Source organism: Acomys russatus, chromosome 2 (assembly GCF_903995435.1).
Source record: "Acomys russatus chromosome 2, mAcoRus1.1, whole genome shotgun sequence".
NCBI lineage: Eukaryota > Metazoa > Chordata > Mammalia > Rodentia > Muridae > Acomys > Acomys russatus.
The window spans coordinates 91155473-91181878 of NC_067138.1; the positions used below are offsets into that span (position 1 = coordinate 91155473).

Here is a 26406-nt window from a genome sequence, read left to right on the forward strand (position 1 = left end):
ATCAGCACCCTGCATGATGAGTAGGAGGCTGTAGGGACACCATCAAGTCAGGTGGGGAGCTGATGATAACAGACAGAGCAGCTCCACAAGTCCCGGCTAGGGCTGAGGGGATTGTTGTGGCAGCAGCAAGTAAGCAGATAGCTGAAGGGGCGATGGCAGATACAGCGGCTATGGCAGGTGAAGACGTCATGGTAGTCAAAGGGCAGACACAGCGTTAGGGACAGTGGTGTTGCTTCTGCTAGAGAAGTGATAGGTGTGTCTCCTTCCGCTTCCCCCCACATCTAACTCCTCATTGTCAGGCCAGTGTGGCTGGCTGCTTCTAACCTAGGACTACAGAAACTATCAGTGGGAGTGTGGGGTGCAGTATAGTCCATTTAGGCTTAAGAAAACCAGCAACAAACCTAATCCATGTCCAAGAAAAGTAAACGTAAACAAAAAATTCCACAAAACCCAGCTAGCAACTAAGGACAAAAGAAAGAAAGTCGCCCAAACAAACAAGAATCCACCAGCTGTGAGGAAGGTTGAACCTTTCTTTTTCTGTCACAGAACTGCATCTATGTCCCTGCTAATTATAAAATTAAGTTATGTTGCATATAGAAAGTATACTGATAACCTAGTATACTGCAGTTAATCAAATGCTGGTTACACATTAGCACCACCACCCCCCTGGCCACCTTCTAGGAAGCGCAGAAATGAATGTTAGTTTTCCTAACCCTTCTCTTCTCTTCTTTATCCTTGAGTTAGTTGTAGCGGTCTTATTACTTTTCTGTATGTTATTAAAGCTCTTATTTCCATTTTGAAAGTGGTTCATGACTAGTAATGAATTAACGGTGCTTCAGCACTGCCTAGTAGGGTTTTAGGCTGTATGCTGTATGCTATTACCTAATACATACTTACTCTTTAGGCTTCTCATGACCATGGTTTAAATTATTCATTTGTTGGTTTGTCCATGATAAATTATTTGTTTCAGATATGCTTTGTCGTGTTGTCATTTATGTTTTATGGCTCCTTTTGAGTTCTGTTTGCTATTTCAGTATGCACTCATGTCAGGTTATTAGAAATTTACTGTATCTAGAAAGATTTGGTGGAAACATTTCATAAAGCTAAATTTTAAAATTGATTGTAGCTGTGTCTAAATTAGATTTTTTTCCACTAGGAAAATGTATTTAATTTTTTAGAATTACACAAGTTAGTTTATCCACTTGTCAGAAATTTGTCTATGTGTAACCCTGCTGACTCTGCAATAGAGTAGCTCATGTCCCGCTAACTATTAGAATATGACAGTTTGGGCTATCCACTAACCAACCTTACTTTGTGTTTTATTTATGAATTAGATCTGATTCATACAGGTGTCAAACTTTAAATAATAAGTAGCTCACAGATGAATTCACCCTTTCTATCCTATGTGTTGTCAGTACCCAGTAATGTTTAGCTCTTTGTCAAGAGAAATACTTGGTGCCCATCCCTTAGGGTTTGAACTGATTACAGGATAGAAAGTATACTGCTAATTTTATTACTTCTTTTGAAGGATAAGCGTGAAGATTTTATTTCTAAAGAGATTTAATGTTTATATCTTTGAATTTATACATTCTTATGGGTATTGGACTTTTGCTAAGAATTTGTGCATATCATTTTGATTTTTTTTTTCATTTTCTTCCCAATGCTTGGTGTGTGACTAAGTTGATTTAATGAACTATTCTTAGATTATAATCTTTTTTGTTTGTTTGTTTGTTTGTTTCTGAGACATGTAGCCTTGACTATCCTGATCTCACTTTGTAGACCAGGCTGGCCTCAAACTCACAGAGATCCACTTGCCTCTGCTTCCCCGAGTGCTAGGATCACAGGCATGCACCATTGCGCCTGGCTCTAAATTATACTCTTGTTGCTAAAATTCCTTCCTGGCGGAGGCATAAGCAATGGCGCCTCCTCCTCTAACCCCTCCTCCTCAAGTGCCAATGATAAATGGAAGCAGAGTTCCACACAAGTTTATTTTAGGGAACCAGTGAATATTTTGGGTTTCTTTATAGGACATAGATGAGGGATTACTTATCCCCTCCCCCCAAAATGCTGTCCTTCTAAAGCTTTTTCCCAGAAGACAAAGACATAGTGGCTTTTTCATGACCAGACAGGTGAAATCCCCTCTCCTAGTTTTACCTGGCCTATATACTCTAGCTCTTTCTTGAGGCCATGTGCAATTGAGGCAGCATCGTGTACAACAGGTAATAGGAGGGCCTCTTTATCCTCTCCATCCCTCCATTGTGGAGATACAGACCATCACCCACACAGCTAGATAAGTGTTGCACAAGCAGACTCAGCTGACCACTCTAAGGTGGCGGTTCCTGGGGGATAGTCACACACAACTTTGTTTGAAAAACTCTACATAAAAATTAATACTCATTCATGTGTATCTGGAGACATGATTAAGAGCGTCATAGCTGCATTATCTGTGTACACCTTTCTACTAAAGAGGAAACAACTGAACTGTACAGTGAGACAGAGTGGATCTATAACAGTGTGTTCATGATGGAGCCGTGTTTCCGACCAGTGTAGTTGAATTACAACTATATCCATCACATGGATGAATTTGGAAGAAAATATTGAACAAAAACAGCAAGACACAGAATATGTATAGTATGAAGTAATATAAAGTTAAAATAAGTCAAACTACATAAAATATTAAGTAGAAATGTGTATTTCTTTAAACTGAAAAGGGAAAAGCGGGGGTGGGAGGGAAGATATATCCTTCCAGTATAGCTGTTACCTCTAGCGTGATTGGGGCGGGGGATGGTTAGAGGATGAGGGACCTATAGCCATGACAGACGATGGTAACTGAATGGGCGTTAGAGGATGAGGGACCTATAGCCATGACAGATGATGGTAACTGAATGGGCGTTAGAGGATGAGGGACCTATAGCCATGACAGATGATGGTAACTGAATGGGCGTTCGAGGATGAGGGACCTATAGCCATGACAGATGATGGGGGAGCTAGAGGATGAAGGACCTGAGGACCTCACAGATGATGGTGACGTTGCAATATTTAGTTGGTTAGTATGTAGAGCACTTCCACTTTTATCTTTTTCATCATTTTAACCCAATTTTATACATTATTTTTAGATGTATTCAATATCTAAAAACTTCTAATAGAAGTAAAATAAAGCCAACAGTTAGCAATACAGTTGTATTTTTTTTCAGTTGAGCACAGGTACTTTATTTCCTTATTCCTCTTAACTTCTACTCATTTTACTCTTGAATCTTAATTCTTGTTTTAGTTTTCATCCATCTTCCAGTCTTTGGAGAGGTTGTAATAAGGGATAGATCCTGAAATATAGAATAAGTAGATATTCAGGGATTGGAGCATTCATGTCACACAGAGATAGAATAAAGGTTAATTTCATGCCTAGAGCCTGAAGTGGCCGCCTCCTGTAGCCAGGCAGGACTTCCAGTGAGGGATAAGAACACCAACTACCCACAAAACCTTCAACCCAAAATTTGTCCCGCCTATATGGTATGCAGGGACAAATATGGAGCAAAGATTGATGGAATATCCAATCGAAGACTGTCCCTACTTGAGACCCATCCCTAGGAGAGAACCAGGCCCTGACACTATTAATGCTACTCTGCTATGCTTATAGACAGGAGCCTAGCATAACTCCTCTGAGAGGCTTCACCTAGCAGCTAATGGAAACAGATGCAGAAGCCCACAGTCAAACATTAGATAGAGCTTAGGGGGTCACATGGAAGAGTTGGGAAACAATAGAAGGAGCCGGAACAGTCAAGGACTCTACAAGAAGACCTACAGAATCAATTGATTAGGGCTCATGGGGGCTCACAGAGGCTGAACTACTGACCAGAGACTGGTCCTGCACATATGTAGCAGATGAGTAGCTTGGTTTTCATGTAGTCCCCCAACAACTGGATCGGGGGCCTTCTCTGACTATGATGCCTTCCTTTGCATCCTGTTCCCCTAACTGGACTGCCTTGACTGGCCTCTGTGGGAGAGGATGTACTTTGTTCTGTAGCAGCTTAATGTGCCAGGGCAGGTTGGTACCCATGGAGGACCTACCCCTTCTCTGAGGAGAAGGAGAGGGGAGAATGATGGGAAGTAGTGTGCCGGGAGGTGGGGAGGGCCTGCGATGAGAAAGGGCAGGCTGCAGTCAGGATGTAAAATGAATAAATAAATTTAATAAAAAATACCCCCATAGCTTCTTCAAGACCTAGCTGTTCTACTCCTTGGAATATACCCAGAAAATGCTCCACCACACAACAGGGACATGGGCTCAACCATGTTCTTAGCTGCCTTATTCATAGTAGCCAGAACATGGAAACAACCTAAGTGTCCCTCAGTAGAAGAATGGATAAAGAAACTGTGGTACATTTACCCTATGGACAAATAGATTGAACTAGAAATGATCATAATGAGTGAGTTCACCTAGAAGCAGAAAGAATCAAATGGTATATACTCACTTATATCAAGATACTAGCCCAAGGGGCATGTCCCATGAAAGTCTTCACTTACCAGGAAAGTGGGTCAGAGGGGAGGACATTCTATTGGGACTTTAGGTGAGAGAAGCATGGGAGAATAGGGAAATAGAAGGATCCAGATGGTCCTAGAAACCTACAAGAAGAACACTATGATGGGTGGATCTGGGCCCAGGGGTCCTGCTCTAACTATGACACCAGCCAAGGACAATATGAACCCCTACCCAGATCTAGCCAAGGGACAGGACATTCTCCACAGTTGAGCGGAGAGTGGAGTCTGACTTTCACACAAACTCTGGTACCCCATTTTTGACTATGTTCTCTTGATGGGGAGGCCTGGTGTCACTCAGAGGAAGGATAGTAGCCTTCCAAGAAGAGACTTGATACCCTATGAGCATACACAGGGGGAGGAGGTCCCCCTCAGTCACCGACATAGGGGAGGGGAGTAGGGGGAAAGCGGGAGAGAGAGGAATGGGAGGATACAAGGGATGGGCTAACAATTGAGATGTAATATAAATAAATTAATAAAATATTTTTAAAAATACCTCTGTAACTAAAATGTAATTATAATAAAAGCTTCAAGCCCATATTTTTGAAAAAAAAAATGTTAGTTTCTACTGAAGTTTTTATTTAAAACAAAAACAAAGCCAGATACAGTGGCATAGACCTGTAATGTCTACTAACAGATGGCTGAAGAGAGATGATTGCCACTTAGTTGGACTCAGCCTGGCTCATGTAGTAAGTTACTTGCCAGCTAGGGCTACAGGGTAAGACAACCAACCAAATAAACAAAGGAACAACCAAACATCAACAGCAAAAACCCCAGTGTTTCTGTGTTGTGTCTGCTTCTTGGTTGTGGACAAATGCTGATACAGTTGGATCTGACTTGTAGGCTTCAAATAAATGTTAGGCCAGAGAGCAAGTGCTTGAGCTAACTGAAGGAATGGAGCTAGTGATAGAGGTCGCAGGGGTCTAGGAAGGAGACAGTAGCAGGTATGGGGTTCGGTTACACAATGCTGGTTTGGAGTAGCAGCAGACAGGCCAGCAGACTCATGCTCCTAAACTTTAGATATGAAATTAGTTACTAGGACAGGGACAGGGATGGCACTGTCATCCACTGTGTCACATAGAGGTGAAGTTAAAGGAGAAGGGGTGCATTTTCTGAAAGAAACACCATAAACAGAAGCTAAGAACTGAAGAGCCAATTTGCCAATTAGGGACCGGATAAACATCTAGCTACTGTGAATAATATTTAGCTAAAATTATTATAACCTTAGTATTCTGTCTGCAGAACAAAATATTTTGTCACCCAACTTTGACCTTTTTATTTTTATTTTTTGAAATGTTCATTTATTCACAAAGCTACAGTTGTTGTTTTTCTAGAACTGTTTTCAAAATATTACCCAGTAAGAGAATAATTACATCTTATTTTAGCTCTACATACATTTTCCTTATTAGAATTTTAAAAATAAAATTTTGGTGTATTTTCTTTCTGTACACTTAAATGATCCTTTTCGGTGTACAGTTTAGTTAGTATTTTGTATTAAGTCTTAAATGTATTTTTCATCTTAAACTAATAAATAGGTGGCCTTGCACATTTTAGGTGAAAGTCCATGGTTATGGTACGGGAACTGAGCACTGTGGTGTTGGATTTGACTATGAAAGCTAGTTAGAGCTACCATTAACAACTAAGGTATAAGCTCATGAAATAAGCTGCTTTTTTTTTTTTTTTTTTTTTTTTTTTAAGACATGCCAGCTTACAGTTGGTTTAAATCTTCCCCACAGACTGAATCAGTACTCAAACAGGAAATAAATGACCTTGTGAAACAGAAGACCTTGGTTGATGAAGAAAATGCTTTCTTGAGGAAAGAATTCAGTGATTTACAGAAGAGATTTAAAGACAAAAGCCAAGAAGTTAAGGTGTGTTGACTTGTGCATGGCTGTACAGTACCTTCGCTTTGAAGTCCCCCTTGAAGCTCTGCTAGCCCCTGTGGCACAGACAGTGACAGGCTTGCTGGAAAATTGCCTTAGGCCCTGCTGTAGCACACAGTTTTCTCACATGCAAAAACTCTGATAAAGATGCTTGAAAGCTAAGACTCAGAGCTTTATAACTTACAGATAAATAGTTAATGATGGAAATGGAGCTAAGAAAGTAGGAGTGTGAATATGTGGCTTCTTGTAATTAGATTCTGATGGGACTGGCATTATTAATTGATAAAACCCAGGTCTGGGAGGATATGTCTGTGTGGGTCTCAAAAATAGCTGGGGACAGCATCAAAGGCAGCTTGATCAATTAATGGGCTCTTTGCAAATGTGTACTCATCAAAGCTGTCATCCAGTGAAAAAATATGACCCATCCACCTGCATGAAAAGAGGCCAATAAAGTACACAGGTGACCTTGGCCATCAAATATAGAAGAAGCTGCTGTGAGGGTGAAACTGCGCCATTTATATTTGCTGATTAGTTCTCACCTTTTTTTTTTCCTTGTTTATCGGCCCTTATGGTACTGTTGTACAGGACACTAAGGAGTGTGTACAGAATAAAGAAGAGCAAAGTAGACTGCTTATAAAAAGCCTGGAGGAGGAAAATGAGAAATTAAGTACACGCTGCACTGACCTGCTAAATGACCTGGAGAAACTGAGGAACCAGGAAGTACATTGGAGAAAAGAAAAATATAGTACGGATGCAAGAATGAAGGTAGAGGACAAGTTATCCACGCTGCTCTTTCGGCTCTAACTTCTTACAGGAAGTTTAATATATTTTTTCTTTAAATATCAAGTTATATATTCAGATCCACCAGTGGGGACTAGCATTAATTTATATTCTTTCACTTAAGACCCATAGCTTTTTAAATATTGATGTTGCAAAGCAGGAAACTGACTTCAAATAGTTATCCTAAAATGTAATCATTAAAAAATAAAGGCTATTGCTTTTGAAATAAAGTCTGTTTTGAAAAATATACTTAGAACCGTTGGCTTGGCTTTTTAAAATTAAGGCTTACTTTTTAAGACGGGGCTGGAATCATTGCAATGTAATTTGGAAACTTTTCTACTTCCTTTAAAATTAACATGTAAAACCCTCCACAAAACAGTTATAATACTTACATATGGTTCTATGATAGTGCTTTCTTTGGCTTCAAGGAGAAAGTAAAATTTTATTAGAAGATAAAAGTCTTTGTAATATTTGTTATTCTGTTCTCCTACCCATTTTGAGCATCATATAAATATTTTTAAACATCTTTTTGTCATATTCTCTTTATCTTGAGGCTTTTGTTAACTTATTTTCCCATTCAATTTCACATTTTTCTTTCATCATATATTTTATTGAAAAGGGCAGAAACAAATAAGGCTAGTGAATATGGCAGTCTTTCTCTGTGTGTGCACGAGGAAGAATATCTCAATACATGTATGCATATGTCATGTGTTGTATGAGTATTTGTGTGTATGTGCATATTTGCATGTTTGGATAAGTATTCAGATTTGTGCATGAACATTCATTAGAGGAAAGTTGGAGTGTGAATCTATCAATTGCAAATATTTGATACAGATCAGTGATATAATGGACCACTGAGCCATTGGGTTAATTGAATCTTGATATGTTTATTTTAATTTTTATTACTTTCTTCTAAAGTTCAACCCTTAAAACTTTGCTACTTTTATGAGGGTAAGTGATGTTGCTGTGTTTGTTTACAATTATATGACTATTTGCTTATTGTTTGTATTTTTATGTTATTCACATAACCAACTCTTGCTTTTTCTTGGATAATATTTTTGTACCTTGAATATGATTAATTGGACTTTAAAAGTTTGTAAATTGATAAGAATCTGTATCTTATTTTCCTCCTTACCATTCTTGGTTTAAGAATTATGTATGATTAAAAATTTTCTACTTTAAAGTATTTATTTGTTTATACCTCATAGTATTCTATATTTTATTGATTTAAGATACATTCTCTCTTTTCAAATTTCTTTGTGAATATGGGTTTGTCTATAGACTGTTATTTTTCTGATTTGAGGCATTGCAGTTTTATAATTTGAATTTGAGTAACAAAGTTGACCTCATTTTTTTTTTTTGGTAAGTTATGAAGCCTTTATGTATTCCTTTACTAGAATATAATACTAAGAACAATTTTGTTATTACATTAAGAAGCAAATGTACCATGCTTAATTTAAAAGTTAATTTTGAGAGAATTGTTATTCTAATACTCATAAATGGGGAATGTAGCATTACTGTATCCTCTAAATGCTTTTGCTCTGCCATTGTGCACTTGTGCTTGGGTCTCAGCCATAGATTCTATGGTAGGTAAGGAGGTTATGCTAATTTTCTCTCCTGTGTACACATTTATGTACATTCATCTTGGGTAAAGTTATAGTGAGATTTTTAGGTTATATGGCAACCCTGTTTGTTTTTGTTTTTGTTTTTTGTTGTTTTGTTTTAGCTTTTGAGTAATTAACTGTGTCTGAGGTTTGTTTGTTTTTTTTTTAATTTCTAAGTATCTTTATAACAATACTGTCTGCTTTTTTACTGTATTTAACCGGGTGACAGTTGTGAAGTGGTATCTCATTGTATGTGTGCTCTTTTGGCCCTGGTTTACTTTTTTGTAGTAATAGACATTGAACCTAGAGTCCTGTGCATGATAAGTAAATGTTCGACCATTTAGCTAGATCCCCAGTTCTCATTCTGATTTTCCTTTGTGTTATAGCTAATGATGTTGAACATCTTTTCATATGTCACTGGCCATTTGCATATCTTTGGAGAACTCTCTATGCAAATGCATTGATTATAAGTCCTTCACAAGATACAGAATTTGAAAGTATTTCCTTGAAGGTTTTGGACTGATTTTTTTTTTACTTGATTTTTTTATAGTAAACATGATAACAACAACAAAAACAGTCTTGCTATATTGCACCAGTCTGATCTTTTGCTGCAGAGTTTGTATAATTCTGCTTTAACTTCTCCAATAGCTGGGTCTGTCCACTCACATGACTGATGATCCTTTAAACTCAAAGAAGATTTTCATTTTTTATCACTCTTGTCTATTTTTGCTTTTATTGTTGCTCTTTTTTTGGGGGGGTGCTATAAAAAAACAATGTATCATTAAAGATCATAAGACTAGATCCTATCTTTTCAGAGTTTTATAGCTTAGTATAATATGTACGTATAGTTTTCTTATTCATTTTGAGTTACCTTTATTTGCCCCCTTCACTTCTGTATCTTACCCACTCCATCTTGCCGTCCCCCTTGCTTCCTCTAGATAAATATATTTTCTCTGTGCATGCATGCTCATGCACACACACACACACACACACACACACACACACACACACAGAGAGAGAGAGAGAGAGAGAGAGAGAGAGAGAGAGAGAGAGAGACAGAGACAGAGACAGAGACAGAGACAGAGAGACAGAGAGAGATTGAGACTCTGCATAAAAAGAGAAAATAAGTCATATTTTGTTTTGCTGACAACTTTTTAATATGGTGTGGTATACAGGTTCAACTTTATTCATTCACAGCTTTCAGTTGTTCTGCTTGTTGAAAAATAAGTTTTCTTTTCCCTATTAAATATCTAGATTCCTTGTTGAACGCCATTTTCTGTCAGTCTGAGGATTTCCAGAACTCAATTCTGCTCCTCTGATTATATATCTACTCTCATGACTTTGCCATACCATCTTGATTACTGTAAATTTGTAGCAAATTCTGAATATTGGTTGTCCCCCCCCCCAAAGTTGGCTATACCCAGTCTCTTCTGTTTTCATGTGAATTTAGAATCAATGTTTCCATTTCTACAAAAATGCCAGGGTTCATCAAAGGAGAGAAGAAAGACAAAACATGAACTATACATGATGCACATATGTTCAGTTCTGTTGATCGTTTGTCCGCAGCTGACTTGTGGTCTGTATTTCCCACAGAGTCATCTCTACTTCCGCTCTATTTTGAGCTGTCTTTACAGTACACATTTTTCTTCCTTTTATTTTGTACTCATATCTTTGGATCCAAAGTGAATTTTGTGTTGATAATTTGTATATGTAATATTTTATTTATCCATTCTTTCAGTGTATTTGTTTTGATTAGCTAGTTTATTTATATTAAGAATAGAGTAACAAGGAAAAAGGAACTTTTGCAACTTCCTTACATTGTTTATGAATGTATGACAGTCTGCCCCTCATTACCTTTACCGTATTCTTCCTTTGTGTTCGGTTTTTTCTATAGTGTAGCATATATTTTGTTTTGTTTTATATATGCATACACAAACATATATATTCCTATTGTTATTTTTGTTGTCATGAGGATTTCATTTACCAGCCTCTCTTTTTGCTAATTTAATTTGAATTAAAACCGTCAGTTGTCAATATCTCATAAAAACTCAGCTTTTATGTAGCACTGTCCCCATGTTCTTTTAATAAGTGGCTCTGCTATGTGCTGGCTGTGTATTTGGTGACATATATTTTGTATGTCTGTTAAAGAATGTATGAACTGAAAAGTGTTATGGGGCTGGGAGTGTAGCTCAGTGGTAGAATGTGTGAAAATTTACCATCCCCAAAAGAAGAGTTACAAGCCCAAATCACAATAACTGGATTCTGCATTTGCCCTTCTATTTACCTTTGGAAACACCTATTTTCATTATGGCTTTGAGCCTTTCATTCCAACCTAAAGTCTCCCTTTTAGCATCCCTACTGGACATGTTTAGCAGTGACCTCCTTATGTTGTGTTTGTCCACAAATGCCTTAATCTCTCCTTACTGTTTGAAGGGCTGTTTACCCAACTGTCCAATGCAAGCGGCTTTCGGTACATTGAACACCTCATTGCACTGCCTTTGCCGCCGAGCTTTCTGACGAGAAGTCAGCTGGCAGCCTTAGTAGGAGCTCTTGTGTTCTTGTGTACTTCCAAGAATGTCTATTTCTGGCAATATTACATGAGTTTGATTAATATTTTTCACATGGGTCTATTTGTGTTATTTCTGGAATTCTTATAGATTTTTGGGTTCATGTTTTTCATCAAATTTCAGAATCTTTTGTCCAACATTTCTTAAAATATTATTTTGGCCCTTTTCTACTTATTGCTTTTCATGATATTTTCATTTATGCATCCTCAGCTCTCCCATTCTACTCTTTCCAGACATCACTCAGCACATCTTCATGTCCCTCTTCCACTTTCATGTCCTCATTAGTTTTTTAAAGTGCTGCCTTCTGTAATGTTCACTAATGTGACTGATATTGTGCAGATCTTGCAGGTAACCACAGGTACAGTAGGTTCAAGAGTGCAGAGCCATGCCGTGTGCAGAAGACCACGTTGCACAGCACTGTCCGCCATCCTTCAGCGCTTACATTGGTTTAGATTCCTTTCGTGATGTTCCTTGAGCCTTGTGTAGGAGGTGTGGAACGAACACTCAACAGTAGTGAGGAGTCTCTGCATTGCTTCCTACTGCAGAAAAAAGCATGTTTGAGCAAGGTTGAGAGCAGCATTAATCTACAGGCATGAATAAAATACCTAGAAGGAAGTTTGAAAATAAATTAATTTAATAACGAAAACAAGAGTAAGTTTACCAGAAGGGCCTATGACCTCCTGAGTCATGGGCTTCTGACCAAGTTTACAACACCAGGCGTAAGTTCCCGCCTGTATAAGAGGCCTTGCATCCTATCAGGAAGCTGTTGCTTACCCTATAATCTCCGTGGCACTGCTATACCAATGGTTGCATCTTGGCTGGCTAGTTAGTCATATAGCACTCAGGGTCAGTGCTGTAAAAGACAATGCTGTCTTTTCTCCATGAATGGCCTACATAACACCTTCTGGACCTATGGAAACTAGCCAGGAGGGAAGAAGTTTTCAGATCTGTTCCATCTTGATGTCTTTATTTCCTGCAACCCAAGTGTGTTGTATCTTCAGCAACAAGCAGGGTCTTACCTGTAGTTGTGCTGAGCAACCAAGAACAGTGACAGCAGCTGGTATTGTGGGGCCTCTCAACTTTGGGCTGCAATCCAAAGGGGTCAAATGAGACTTTCACAGGAGTTGCTTAATACCATCAGAAAAACACACACATTTTTTTAACTTTACAACCTACAACCATAGCAAAAGTACAGTTACGAAGTAGCAACAACAACAAAAAAATTTATAGTTGGGAGTCACCACAACTTGCAGAACTATATTAAAGGGTTGTAGCGTTACAAAGGCTGAGAGCCACTGTCCTAGAGAGATATTTCCCTTTAGTAAATCATGTCTTCTAGGGGAAGCATTGTTCACTCATGCAGAGTATTGTGTTAGAAATTTCCATTATATAATTAATATTGTCAATGAAAAATCTTTCCTCTTTTATTTTTAAAACATGGAGAAGTATATATTTTAAGACTTATTTTATTTTATTTATTTGTATGTGTGTATGATGTGTCTATTTGTGGGTATGAGCACATGACTTCAGGCTTGTGGAGACCAAAACAATGTGTCAGATCCCCTGCTAGAGTTCTAGGTGGATTTAGCTGCACAACATCCATGCTGGGAGTAGGATGCAGGCCTGTTGGGAGAACAGTACACAGTACTAACCATCTCCTGGTAGGCTTATTAGGCTTTCTTATGTATAGAATCATAGCATCTTCAAATGTGCACGCATGCGCGTGTAACACACACACACACAGATTTCTTCCTTTCCTATGTTTCACTTTTATTTGCTTATCTTGTATTACTCTTCTAGTTAAAATGTCTGGAACTGTTGAGTATAAAGACTTTCTTTGTTCCTCATTTTAATGAAAATGCTTTCAGTGTTTCTCCATTTAACATAATATTGACTGTAAATTTGTCATATACAGTCTTTATTTTTTGACATATGCTTCTGTTCCAGATTTCTTCAGGGCTTTGTCATGAGTGGATGTTGGTTTTTGCCAATAGCCTTGTCTGCTTCTATTGAGATGACCAGACGATTTTGGTATTTATCTAATTTATGTAATTAATAACATTTATTGATTTATGTATCTTGAACCATTCCTGCCTCTCTATAATAAACTCAACCTGATCATGAGGAATGATTTTTGATGTGTTCTTAATTTGGTTTGCAAATATGTTATTGATAATGTTTATTTTTAAGTTCATTAGGGATATTGGTTTGTAATTTTTGGGTTTTTGTTTTATCTTCATCTGATCTTGGCATCAGATTACAGATTTGCATTATGGAAAGAGTCTAGTGCTGTTCCTTCTTTCCCTATTTTTGAAATACTTTTTAAAAATTGTATTGTTTTTCTTTTAAGTTCTGATAAAATTTACTGGAGAATTTTTGCAGGTCTGGGCTTTTTTTTATGGTTGGCAGGTTTTTTTAATTACTAATTTTTAAAGAGCTAATTTTCAGAGGACCTATCTTTTGTTATATTAATAGGAATAAGATTCCTAAGAGGGTTGTCATCAGTCTTGTCAAAACCCCCAGTGTTAGAACCAAATGTAGAACAAGCAATGCATTCCTGGAGCTGTTAGAAACTGCTGCTGCTATGACGCCCTTTGCCTTGAACAGCACAACAATAGCATGTAGAGTCAATAGAGTGTTAGCTGGGAAAAATGTTTGTTCTTGCCTACAGTGAAAGTTAACGAAAGGAAATTCCAGAATATTGGCTGCTGTGGCCTTCATTAGCTCTTTCCTAATTATGTAGAGGATTGTATTCTAAAGAGATAATTACATGGCTTTCAGAATCAGTTGATGTTTGTTGTAAAAGTTAAGAGAGGAAGAAGTTATTGAACATGTGTCTGACACCAACTAAACTGAGAAAAATACCAGTGTAGAGCCTGGCTTTCATGAAAGTTACGTCAATGGTGGTATGTGTAAATGCATAAACAATAAAAATTCAGCTAGGTTACATAGTGATAAGAAGGATGGAGAAAAATACGGTAAGAAAAACGCTGAGGCTTAGAAGGGGGTCTCTATTTAATTAGGGTACCACCAATGGAATTAATAGAGCAGCGTTACCTCAAAAATAAGATGCTCTCTCAAATTTTAATATATACTGGTTTGACTGCTTCTAGGTCTATTTGTTTCTGTGTTCTATGCTATTAACATTGTTTTAGGATTGAATTTTAAATTTTAAATAGGAAGAGTTACCAGCATTTGTGGGTTATTTTTGTGTTATAGGCAATATGACATTTAGTTCCAGAGCACCAACCCCACTGTGAAAAAATCACAATTGGTTATATACCTGTATTTGTAGATAATGGAGAGACAACTGGTATGTGAGAAAGACGATTGTTATGTTTATAATAATGATTCTCTCAGTTAATGAATGTGGTTCATCTTAATTTAGGTAGTATTTTATCTTATTCAATAATGCTTTATAAGGATTTTACACATAAGTCATAAGATTTATTTCTTGCCAACTTGTATTGTCAGTATCATAAGTATTGAGTTCTGTGGAAAAGCATTCATGTTTGCACAATTAACTTTTATTCTAATGTTAAAAGGCTATTAGTTCAGATATTTACACATTTTTGTGTATTTTTGTGTGTAATATACTAACAACAAATATGAATGAATCATTTCACATATAATATGTATGTATCTAATGTCTTGTTTCTTACTTCTTTTTTGAATTGTTTAAAACCATTAAACAGCCTTTAATATAAAGCAAAGTTGTTGTTCATTTTAGAAACATTCTTACTATTAATTGTGATGCTTACTGAGTTTTGGTTCAAATTTATAAATGTCTTTTGTATTACTTTTTGGTTGGCATTTGAACAGTTCAATGCTTGGAGTATAAATAGTTTAGTTTCTAGAGTGTTTGTGTAGCATGCAAAGCAGTGGGTTCAGTGGCCAGCACAGTTTACCGATCTCAGCATTTGAGAAGTGCTGTCAGGAGAGTGGAAGTTCAAGGCCATTCTCTGCTGCACAACCTGGGCTGCCTAAGACTGTTTCACAGACAAAAGGGGAAATTATCCTCAAAAGTTATTGGGTTGTTTGGGGATGCGCGCGCGCGCGTGTGTGTGTGTGTGTGTGTGTGTGTGTGTGTGTGTGTATGTGTGTGTGTGTGTGTGTGTGTAGTGTTTTTTCTTTAATTGAAAATAGATTTGGGGAACACTGGAGCGATGGTTTAGCAGTTAAGAGCCTCCAAAAGACCTGTGTTCAAGTCCCAGAGCACATGTGGTGCTCACAACCAACTGTAATTCCAGTTTCAGGGGATCTGAGCTGTCTTCTGGTGTCAGTCAGTACTGCTGACAAAACACCCTCTCTCCCCCCCTCCAGCCAAACACACAACATTAAAACTAGGAAACCATGTTTTCATATAATGTATTCTGATTACAGTTTTTTCCTGCTGCTACTATTCATAGTTCCTCCCCATTTCCCCTTATATCCAGAACCACCCCCCCCTTCTGTCTCTCTTAGAAAACAAACAGATCTCAAAGGGAATATAATACAATATAATACGATATAATATAATATAGTTATCATATCGTATGATAAAAACAAACACATAGTAATAAGACAAAACAAGCAAAGGCATGGGAAAGAGATGGAGAGTTAGAGACATTTGTTCACACACATAGGAATCCCATTATTTTTATGTATGTGTGTGTGTGTGTGTGTGTGTGTGTGTATGTATATATATATATGCCTAAGATAAGGCACTAGAATCAAAGACCCACTCATTCACCTACTTGGGACATGTGTATTGGTCCTATTGTGTTTAGTAGTTCTTGTTTCCTGGCTGTCTTCCATCCCCTGTCTCTTACAGTCTTTCCATCTCCTCTTCAGAAGTTTTCCTGAGTTCTGAGGGGAGGGAGGCATTTTCATTTAGGGCTGAATGTTCCTAAGTCCCTCACTCTTCATCTTTCTGGATGTCAGCGTAATTTTTTTCCTTCTGCTGCTGAAGGAAGCTTCTCTGATGATGGCTGAGCAAGGCACTGATCTATGTATATTACAGAATATTATTGTAAGTCATTTTACCACTGCATGTCTTTAGTATAATAGTAGCAGTATTTGGTTTTACCATAGGTCCTGGGGCTATCTAGCCTCGGGTTCTTGGTCACCTGAGCAGGGTCAGGAATAGTTTCCATCTCATGGAATGGCCCTTAAGTCAAATCAGACGTTGGTTGGTTACTCCTAGAAGCTTTGTGCCACCATTGCACTGGCATATCTTGTAGGCAGGACAGTGTTGTAGATCTAAGGGCTTGTGGTTGGGTTGATGTTTACATTTATTTATTTTTTTAGCTTGATGCCAAGAGTGCTAGCCCATAGGGGTGAAGACTATAGGTAGGATCCAGCCTACCGTGAGTTGTGTAGTATTGTCTTCAGCAATAGGGCCTTACCTGTCAGTTTGAGGAGAGCAACGTATAACCTTTGGCAACAGCCTGCATTGTGTGGGGGTTCCCATGGGACCTCTTTGGCCAATAAACCTAATTAGATATAACTCATTTCCCTGCTACTAGAAGCTTCATTAGGTGACAAGCGATGTCTAGTTGTGGCTCGGTCTCTCTCCTTATTTGGCAATTTCATTTAGATCACCTTCATGTATGTATATATTTTAGAAAGTGTCTACTGCATTAGGTATCCATACTGCCCCTCAAATGGCCCCTAATTTTAGCTGTAACTCCTTGTATTTCCTCTCTTGTACCCCTTCACCCCTTACCTCCCTGCTTGTCCTCCAGTTCCAGCCCCACCTTCACCTTTGTCCTTCCATAACTGTTTTATTTCCCTTCCTAAGGGAATTCTATCTGTTCCATGGAGTCCCTTATTCTATGCCTTACCACTGTGGTTATGTGGATTGTTACTGGCTTTTGCAAGACGTCACAACTAGTATACACATATAAACAAAAACATTTTGTCTCTCTGCATCTGGGTTACCTCAGGATGATTTTTCTTTCTAAGTTCATCTGTTTATCTTTGAATTTCATGATTTCAGTTTTTTTTTTTTTTAATGGCTAAGTAATAATTCCATTTTGTAAATGTGTAACATTTTCTTTATCCATTCATCACAGATGTTGAGGGATATCTGTTGACTTTAATTTCTATTCAGTATGAATAGAGCAGAAATAAACATGGTTGATCAAGTGTCTCTGTGGTAGGATGAAAAATCTCTTCTAGGCATCTCAGTGGATCTGAGCCTGTTCGAGTCATCTGAGCTGCAAGGATCGCTCAATAGTCCTTACAAATCACATGCTGGAGGAGGGAGGCAGCTAGTGAATCTAGTAAACTTTGGCAACTTCCTGATACTTTTTTATTATTTACTTCCTTAAGTTAATGAGCTTCCCTTCAGGATGGAATATTTCACGTCCCCTTAGAACATCTTGCTGTTTGTCTCCCCTCACAGCATCTTGTATCTTAAATAGTTCCTTCCAAAATGAGAAGCCCTCTTTTGGACAAAATTGCTACACAATGCTTACTTGTCTTACTAACCTATGATACCTTTTGGATAGATATTTGTCACTTTTGTCTTTAAATATATTCCAGCTCAAATTCTGCAGTTCTTAAGTTACTTGTTTGGTTGGATCCTGTAGCCTTTCAGCTGGTCTCTCTATTTCTATTTTAGTACCAGCTATATATATATATTTTTTAACAATAGTAGCACAGTTGCCTCATTTCTTGGTCATGTTATCTATTTCAAAGTTGTTTCTCAATTACTTTGTTATGTCAGTTTTTCAAAAATAGTGTTTTTGTCCAAATGTTCACTTTCTTGATTCTTTCTTTCCTCCAGTTCTGGGAATGGAACCCAAGACTTTGATTGTACTGGGCAAAAGGTCCAAATCAGGTTCATGTTCAGAATTTTTTATTTTTTGAGACAGATGTCCTTGAAGTTGCCCATACCAATCCTGAATTTGCAGTCTTCCTGCATGGCTTTAATTCGGTTTTTCCCACATGTCAGCTTTATTTCCTTTAAAAAGCAACGTTATTAAGAATATCCTATATGCATACGGTGAGTTTTGGTCAAATCCACCTCCACTTTCTCCTCTCCAAGTTCTTCATACTCCGCCACTTGTTTTCCTTTCTAACTTCATGTATTCTATCATTTGTTTGTTTGTTTTTTGTTTTTTTAATCCACGGAGTCTTTTTACTGCTTTCTGTATGTGCTTGAGTATAGGGCCATCTGCTGGAGCGTGGGTAGCCCTTAGGGGCTGCTTCTCTAAAGAAAGATGACTCTCACTGCCACAGAAGCCATCACCTGCCAGTAGCTAGAGGTGGGACTTCATGAACACCTTTTCTGTCTGCTGCGGTTTTGACTGGCTTGATCTGGTGCTGATCTTGTGCTGGTCACAGCTGCTGTGAGTTCACTTGAATAGTGGTCCTTCAGTAGTCAGCAAATCACATTTCCCTGCAGGAATCTACTACTTCTGCCTTTTGTTGCCTCCTCAGCCTCAATGATCCTTGAGCCTTTTGGAATGGGGTGTAACATAGATGCCCATTTAGATATGAGCAATCCATGGTCTCTTATTCTGTGCACACCAGCCAGTTGAGAAGCTCTGTGCTAATCTCTGCCCAGTGCACAAGAAGCCTCTCTAATGTAGGTTGAGATATACACTAATTTATCACTGTCAAGATAAGAACTTAGGGGTCACTTGATACTATTTTGAATAACAGTTTTGGTGAATCAAACCCAGGCCCTCCAACATACTAGGCAAACATATTCTGTAACACTGAACAGCATCCTTCGCCCTTTATTCTTTCTTGAACATTAGATTTTCTAAGAGTTTTTGCATAGGAATGTTTTTCTGGAACCTATTTTACTCTGATGTTCATTTGTCCCTTTTGCACAATTTTGAGGTTCTAAGGTCTCCAGTTTGGAAATAGAGCCTTTAAATTAAAAAAAAAAAATTTGTTCACATTACATCCTGATTGTAGCCCCCTTCCTTATCACCCCCCCGACTCCACCCCCCTCCCTCATGACCTCTCCCTCCTTCCTCCAGTCCTCAGAAAGAGGAGCCCTGCTCCCATAACATCTGACCTCAGCCTATCAAGTCTCATATGGATGGCCTGCATCCTCTTCCTCTGTGGCCTATCCATTTTCCTTCCTGATTTCTTCTTTCTTCTTTTTTTTCTTTTTTATCTAGTATTGTATGTATGCACTTGCCGCTCCTTTTTTGTGTGTGAATAAATGGGAATTTGTGGTGCGTAACCTAAAGCCTGATGATCAGCTATGGACAATGAATAAGTGGTGTTAATATCAGCACACACCATTTAGGCATATGTTTATTCACGATACTAATTAAAACTAACTTCCTATATTTAAAATACATTTCAATTTTTAAGGTAGTTTCAAAATGAAAGACTTAGAGACTTATTCAGAGGAAAGAATGAGTTTTGAAGAATGTTAGTTGAAAGTTTAACACCATCAAGAAAAAGACCATAACCCAGTCTTAAATATTGAAAAATGAGTTTGTTTTCTCCGTAGTGCTAGAACCAAATATATCACTATCCTTTATTCTTAACATTTAAGTAATTCAGCTGTTTTTATTTTAATAGATAATTTTATTCTGTGATTTATTTACCTTTATTAATAGTCTTTTTACAGTTTCCTTCAAGTTCTTGATTTTTATACCATGAAGACTTTTTATATTTCTGAAAATAATGCTATAACTAGTGTAAGTTACTGCTTTTTTGTAAAACATTTTCACCTAAAATTCTTCAAAGTTGCCCTTTCCCCGTTTTTATTTTGAAATTATTTTAAAAGTTGCTATTTAAATATCCTAAATTTTTATTACTATGAAAAATTTAAATATAGTTTTGGTAAGAACATTGCTAGCTTTCTCCTGCATCTTATAAAATAAATATCACCTTCTGTTTATACTTCATGCTTATTATGTTGTAATACGAGTGCTTTCATTTTAGGCCCTTGAAGACAACTTAATTGATGCAAAGAAAGAAATTGAATTATCACAGAGTAAATATAATGCCCTGTCACTACAGCTGAATAACAAACAGACTGAACTTCTCCAGAAGGATATGGATATTACATTGGTCAGGCAAGTATATTCAGTTTTCAATTTCATTATAATATCAGTTAGTATGACCATTTATGTTTATTGTTAATACTTCCAAATGATAACAGTATGAGTTCCATTGGTACATATGTTCGTGCAATGAAACTCTGGAACTATGTGCACTAAGCTTGCACCAGTTGGGGGAGCGAGGGGCTCCACGTGAGTGACAATTCATGACTTAGTTTTAAACAAGAACAGGGGTTCACTCATTGTTTCCTGTGCTTTTCATCTGACTATGCACACTGAATTTTTCTTAATTTGAAAAACTTAATTTGAAAAAATCACTTATTTTTCTTATCTCTTTGTCAAAATGTCTGACAGAAATAACTCTGAGGAAGAAAAATTTATTTTCATGCACAGTTTCACAGAGGTGACGGAACAGTGGCCTCCGTGATGACACTTAAGAGTGAGCAGCTCTTGTCCATGGTAGCTGCAGTATGAGGTGCTTTGCTCACGTCGCTATTGCTGACTGGGAAGCAGAGAGAATGCTAGAATCGACCTTTTATACCGGGGTATAACCTGTTATCCCTCTACCCCTATGGCTCCATGTCTGCAGCTAGGCCCCATGTCTAGAATGTTCTGTAACCTCACAAAATAGTGCCTCCAGGTAGGGAACAACTGTTTTAGCACATGAGTTTATGAGGAACATTTCACAATCAGACTAACACAAACTCATATATTTTTAGTAAGTCCTGTTTGTTTTCCTTTCTTTGATTTCATATAAAGATAGGTCAAGGCATTTATTCCTTCCAAGTGGCCCATAAGTACTTTTCCTTATTTTTTATTTATTTTTTTATTTAGCCAGAGAGGAAGAGAGAGTGATTGATTGTGTGTGACTGTGTGTGTGTGTGTGTGTGTGTGTGATAGTACCCCTCCACTAGGTTACTTCATGCTTACTAACATTATGGTTGTAAAATTGTATATGAGGTAGGGCAAAATGCACTATGCTTGGCATTGAAATTCACTCCTCAAGTGTCTCATAGTAATGTGAGTGTCACCCTTTTATATATTGTGTGACTGTGTTTATTATGACTGAAGACACATGTATTTTGAAACTTAATATAAATCACTTTCTGTACATCAATTCTTGCTCTCTTATTAAAATATAGATGACACATTTGAATATTGGAGGATAAATAAGATTTTGTTTTTACTTGTTCCCGTTACAGTTTAACTTGAGGATGCCCTCTCCACATGCAGCGTTTATTGACGTAGCTCTCCTGGCCAACAGGCTCTCACTGTCCTCGATGGGCATACTGTTGTTTATTTCCTTTGCTAACATTTCTTACTTAATAGCAGAAAACAGCACAGTCTACTGTGTATCTTTATCATATTTCCTAGAGGCTATTATTTTTACACGTTTCCACTTTTAGTATTCACAGGAAGATGGGCTGTGCACATGTGTGCATCTGTGTGGTGCAGAGTTTATAAATCTGACTGAGAGCATTCTTGCCTTAAGTGTCTAAAAATCCGAGCTTATTTTCTCTATATTAAGTTTCATCAGTCTTCAACAACTTTTTACGTATTTCCTTATTTTGAAATCTTTTCATGTATATGAATCACCAGTTTGAAGCTATAGATCAGAAAAATTTGCCACTTAAAATGCAATCTCCAAAACATATAGAATAAAATGTATTTTTCTGATATGTGCCTCTATATAAGCCAGGTGTTTTAACCAACTAAATAATGGAGCCTGAAGTAATGTCTCTATAAATATTCTTTCTCTCAAAATAGAATACCCAAATAATTTCTCATTTTTATATGGTTTATGTCACACAAGATTTCCTACCACAGGAATCTGCAAGTCTCTACCCTGAGGAATTGTTCTCCTGGATCCTTAGTGTCATGAGTCCTCTACGAGGCCATTTGTCTTCCCACTTTACCAGTGTCCACCTGGGCTTTTGCGAGGCCTGGGGCCGCTTGTATTGTTTTCCTTCCTTCTAACTTGTTGCCTCGCCATCCTACACATCATCTCCAGAGTTACCTGATGGTTTATAAACTATTTTCCTATTTTGGTATTTTTTCACAAGTTCTTTATTATTTAAAATGGAGGCTTAACTTATCCTATATTTAAAACTTAACTGATGACTCTAGTAAAGACCATTGCTTATCAGTTTTTGGAACTGAATTTTTAACTTAATTTCAATAAGGAGGTGTTTCTGTGACACTATATCCAGAATTTTTATTTCAACCAAGCTATAAAAGAAAATTGATAAGTATTTGCCTTTGAAAGCCATAGTAGTTCTGTCGATACTTTCTAGGTGTATGTGATAAATATTAAATACTTTATATATTATTTCATGTATTAATAAGTTTGCCTGCAATAAAAAATAATAGATGAAAATAGGAAGCCAATCTATATTCGTAGATGAGCACAATTATTTAACTGGGGTGATCTTTATTCATGCTTCTCCCTATTTATTGCTTGCTTTGCACAGGAAAGAATTGCAGGAGCTGCAGAATCTGTACAAGCAGAACAGCGCACACACAACACAGCAAGCAGAGCTGATCCAGGAGCTCCAGCTCCTCAACATGGACGCACAGAAAGTACTGATGAACCAGGAAGATGTTCACACAGCTGAAAGCATATCATACCAAAAAGTATGCTGTTGTTTTGTTGTAAAGACTTGAAGTTACATGTATGACTTAGGAAAACAGATTTCAAGTTTTTAGAAATTTTGTATTATTCTCTTTTACACAGTTTAACTTGTTAATTATTTTTTTGTGAGTTTTCCATGGTAAGTTAAAAATACAGATATAAAAACAATTTGTAAATTGGAACTTTTACTAGTTCTGTGAAACATACTAATATAATAGCAGTTTTATTATGTAAAATAATTGGATCAAGTATGATCCTAGTGACCTAAGGCAGACTTCATATAAAATATGAATTGTTTTATTCACAAATGTGCATAGACACAAACTGGAACACTGATGTTGTCTTCAAGGTTATTCATTTTCAAGTATTTTTCTTTTTCTTTTTGAGTTTCTTCTTATTAGTCACTTTTCTCTTGTTGTTTCAGGAGCCCACAGCAAAGCTTATTCGGCTCTTTAGTTATGCTAACTGACTGAACATCATTCATTCTGCTATTAAAGAAGCACCTGTATTGAGCCTTTTGTTTTGTACAATGGACTAAGTTGTTTATATAATTAACGTCATGAGAGTAATACTCCTCTTTGATAGCTGAGACTGTAAAGCTGAAGGAGGTTAAAGGTGCCTCTGTTTGTTTTTATAACTCACAGTTGTGGGGCAGCAGGTGTCAGCCAGAGTCTGTGGACGTTCATTAACAGGTGCAATAGCTGATGCTGTGTGCAGGTGGCCTAGGGTGAAGGGCCTGTGCATGTTGGCAGCTTTGGGCTGCAGTTGTTGAGAGGCTTCTGGCTCTTTGCTGGGAGTCAGTGCTGGTACCAAGAGCTTTTTCTGGGTCCACCAGGTTCCTAGTTACTCTAGAGTCCCCTAGGTTTGTATTTCTAATAATAGCAAATATCCAGGTTCACAATGTTCCCAAAATGCAGTAGGGAGCACAGGTCAGCAAACAGAAACTGAGTTATGCATTGGATGAGGAGAGCCTAGGGAAGCAGACATTCTTCCTGTGATTTCAGCGCTTTCAGACCCTTCTCAGTAAGCTTGCTCAGCGGAGGGAGGAAGCTCGGCAATCCAGTGCTCTGCCAGACCTGGCCTCAGAGTTCCAAGACCTGCTTGGAAGCAACCCACACATGGCAGGGATGGTGCTTCAGATCAGAGGAACCTCTGGCCACAGAGTTACAGCTCTCAGCCTTCACAGTAATACACAGGCAGCGGGGCATGTTCCTTGTCACAGGACCTGGGATCATTGCTGTCACAGTGGGAGCTCATTGCTTTTGACAATTACAAATTTTTATTGTTAATTTTTCATACAATATATTTTTTTCCTTTTATTTTTTTAATTTTATTCATATTACATCTCGATTGTTAGCCCTTCCCCTGTTTCCTCCCATTCTTCCCTCCCTCCCATTTCTCCCCTTCTCCCCTCCCCTATGTCTGTGACTGAGGGAGACCTCCTCCCCCTATATATGCTCTCAGAATATCAAGTCTCTTCTTGGTAACTAGCTATCCTTCCTCTGAGTGCCACCAGGTCTCCCCATCCGGGGGACATGGTCAGAAAAGGGGCACCAGAGTTCGTGTGAGAGTCAGATCTCACTCTCCACTCAACGGTGGAGAGTATCATGTTCGTCGGCTAGGTCTTGGTAGGGGTTCTAAGCTTACTGCCTATATTCTCCTTGGCTGGTGCCTTAGTTTGAGGAGGACCCCAGGACCCAGATCTGCCTGTCATAAAGTTCTTCTTGTAGGTTTCCAGGACCCTGTGGGTCCTACTATTTCCTCTTTCTTCCATGCTACTCTTGCCTAAAGTCTCAATCGGATATCCTCTCCTCTGACCCACTTTCTTGGTAAGTAAAGATTTTCATGGTACGTATCCCTTGGACTAGTGTTTTGATATAAGTGAGTATATACCGTTTGTCTCTTTTTGCTTCTGGGTGAACTCACTCATTATGATTATTTCTAAATCAATCCATTTGTCCACAAATTTTGGGAATTCCTCGTTTTTAATAGCTGAGTAGTATTCCATCGTGTAAATATACCACAGTTTCTTAGTCCATTCTTCTACTGAGGGACACTTAGGCTGTTTCCATGTTCTGGCTATTATGTATAGAGCAGCTATGAACATGGTTGAGCATATGTCCCTGTTATGTGGTAGGGCATTTTCTGGGTATATTCCAAGGAGTGAGATGGCTGGGTCTTGAGGAAGCCCTATTCCCATTTTTCTGAGAAAGCGCCAGATAGCTTTCCAAAGTGGTTGTACTAGTTTGCATTCCCACCAACAATGAAGGAGTGTTCCTCTCTCTCCACATCCTCGCCAACATGTGGTGTCATTTGAGTTTTTGATCTTAGCCATTCTGATGGGTGTAAGATGGAATCTCAGTGTCGTTTTGATTTGCATTTCTCTGATAACTAACGAGGACAAGCATTTCTTAAAGTGTTTCTCAGCCATTTGATATTCCTCTGTTCAGAATTCTCTGTTAAGTTCCAAGCCCCATTTCGCAATTGGGTTGTTTGGTTTTGTGGTGTTTAATTTCTTGAGTTCTTTATATATTTTGGATATTAGACCTTTGTCAGATGAAGGGTTGGTGAAGATCTTTTCCTAGTCTGTAGGCTGTCGCTTTGTTCTCTTGACAGTGTCTCCTGCCTTACAGAAGCTTCTCAGCCTCATGAGGTCCCATTTATTAATTGTCGACATTAAGGCCTGGGCTGTTGTTGGTGTACTGTTCAGGAAGTTATTTCCTGTGCCTATGTGTCCCAGGCTCTTCCCCACTTTTTCCTCTAACTGAATTAATGTCTGTGGTTTTAAGTTGAGGTCTTTAATCCACTTGGACTTGAGTTTTGTGCATGGTGACAAATAAGGGTCTAATTGCATTTTTCTACATGTAGACATCCAGTTAGACCAGCACCATTTGTTGAAGATGCTATCATTTTTCCATTGAATAGATTTGGCTTCTTTGTCAAAAATCAAGTGAGCAAATGTGTGTGGATTCATCTCTGGGTCTTTGATTCGATTCCATTGATCCACCAGTCTATTGCTTTGCCAGTACCATGCTGTTTTAATTACTGTTGCTCTGTAGTACAGCTTGAGATCAGGTATGGAGATTCCTCCAGAGGATCTTTTGTTGTATAGGATTGTTTTTGCTATTCTGGGTTTTTTATTTCTCCATATGAATTTGAGAATTGATCTTTCAATATCTTCAAAGTATTTTGTAGGTATTTTGATAGGGATTGCGTTGAATCTGTAAATTGCTTTTGGTAAGATAGTCATTTTTACTATGTTGATTCTCCCGATCCACGAACAAGGTAAATCCCTCCATCTTCTCATGTCATCTTCAATCTCTTTCTTCAGAGGTTTGAAGTTTTTTTTTGAATAAGTCCTTCACTTGCTTGGTTAGAGTTACTCCTAGC

The 26406-nt window shown here is 37.9% G+C and overlaps 1 protein-coding gene across 2 annotated transcripts in view; it reads left to right on the plus strand.

The window, feature by feature from the left end:
- Positions 1–26406, plus strand: part of Cntln (centlein) — a 273121-nt gene that overhangs the window by 64976 nt on the left and 181739 nt on the right. For both annotated transcript variants that reach the window (XM_051163969.1, XM_051163971.1), the window contains exons 4-7: positions 6267–6401; positions 6999–7178; positions 20266–20399; positions 22856–23018. In XM_051163969.1, the coding sequence (XP_051019926.1) occupies positions 6267–6401; positions 6999–7178; positions 20266–20399; positions 22856–23018 (612 nt within the window). The remainder of the gene's footprint in view (positions 1–6266; positions 6402–6998; positions 7179–20265; positions 20400–22855; positions 23019–26406) is intronic.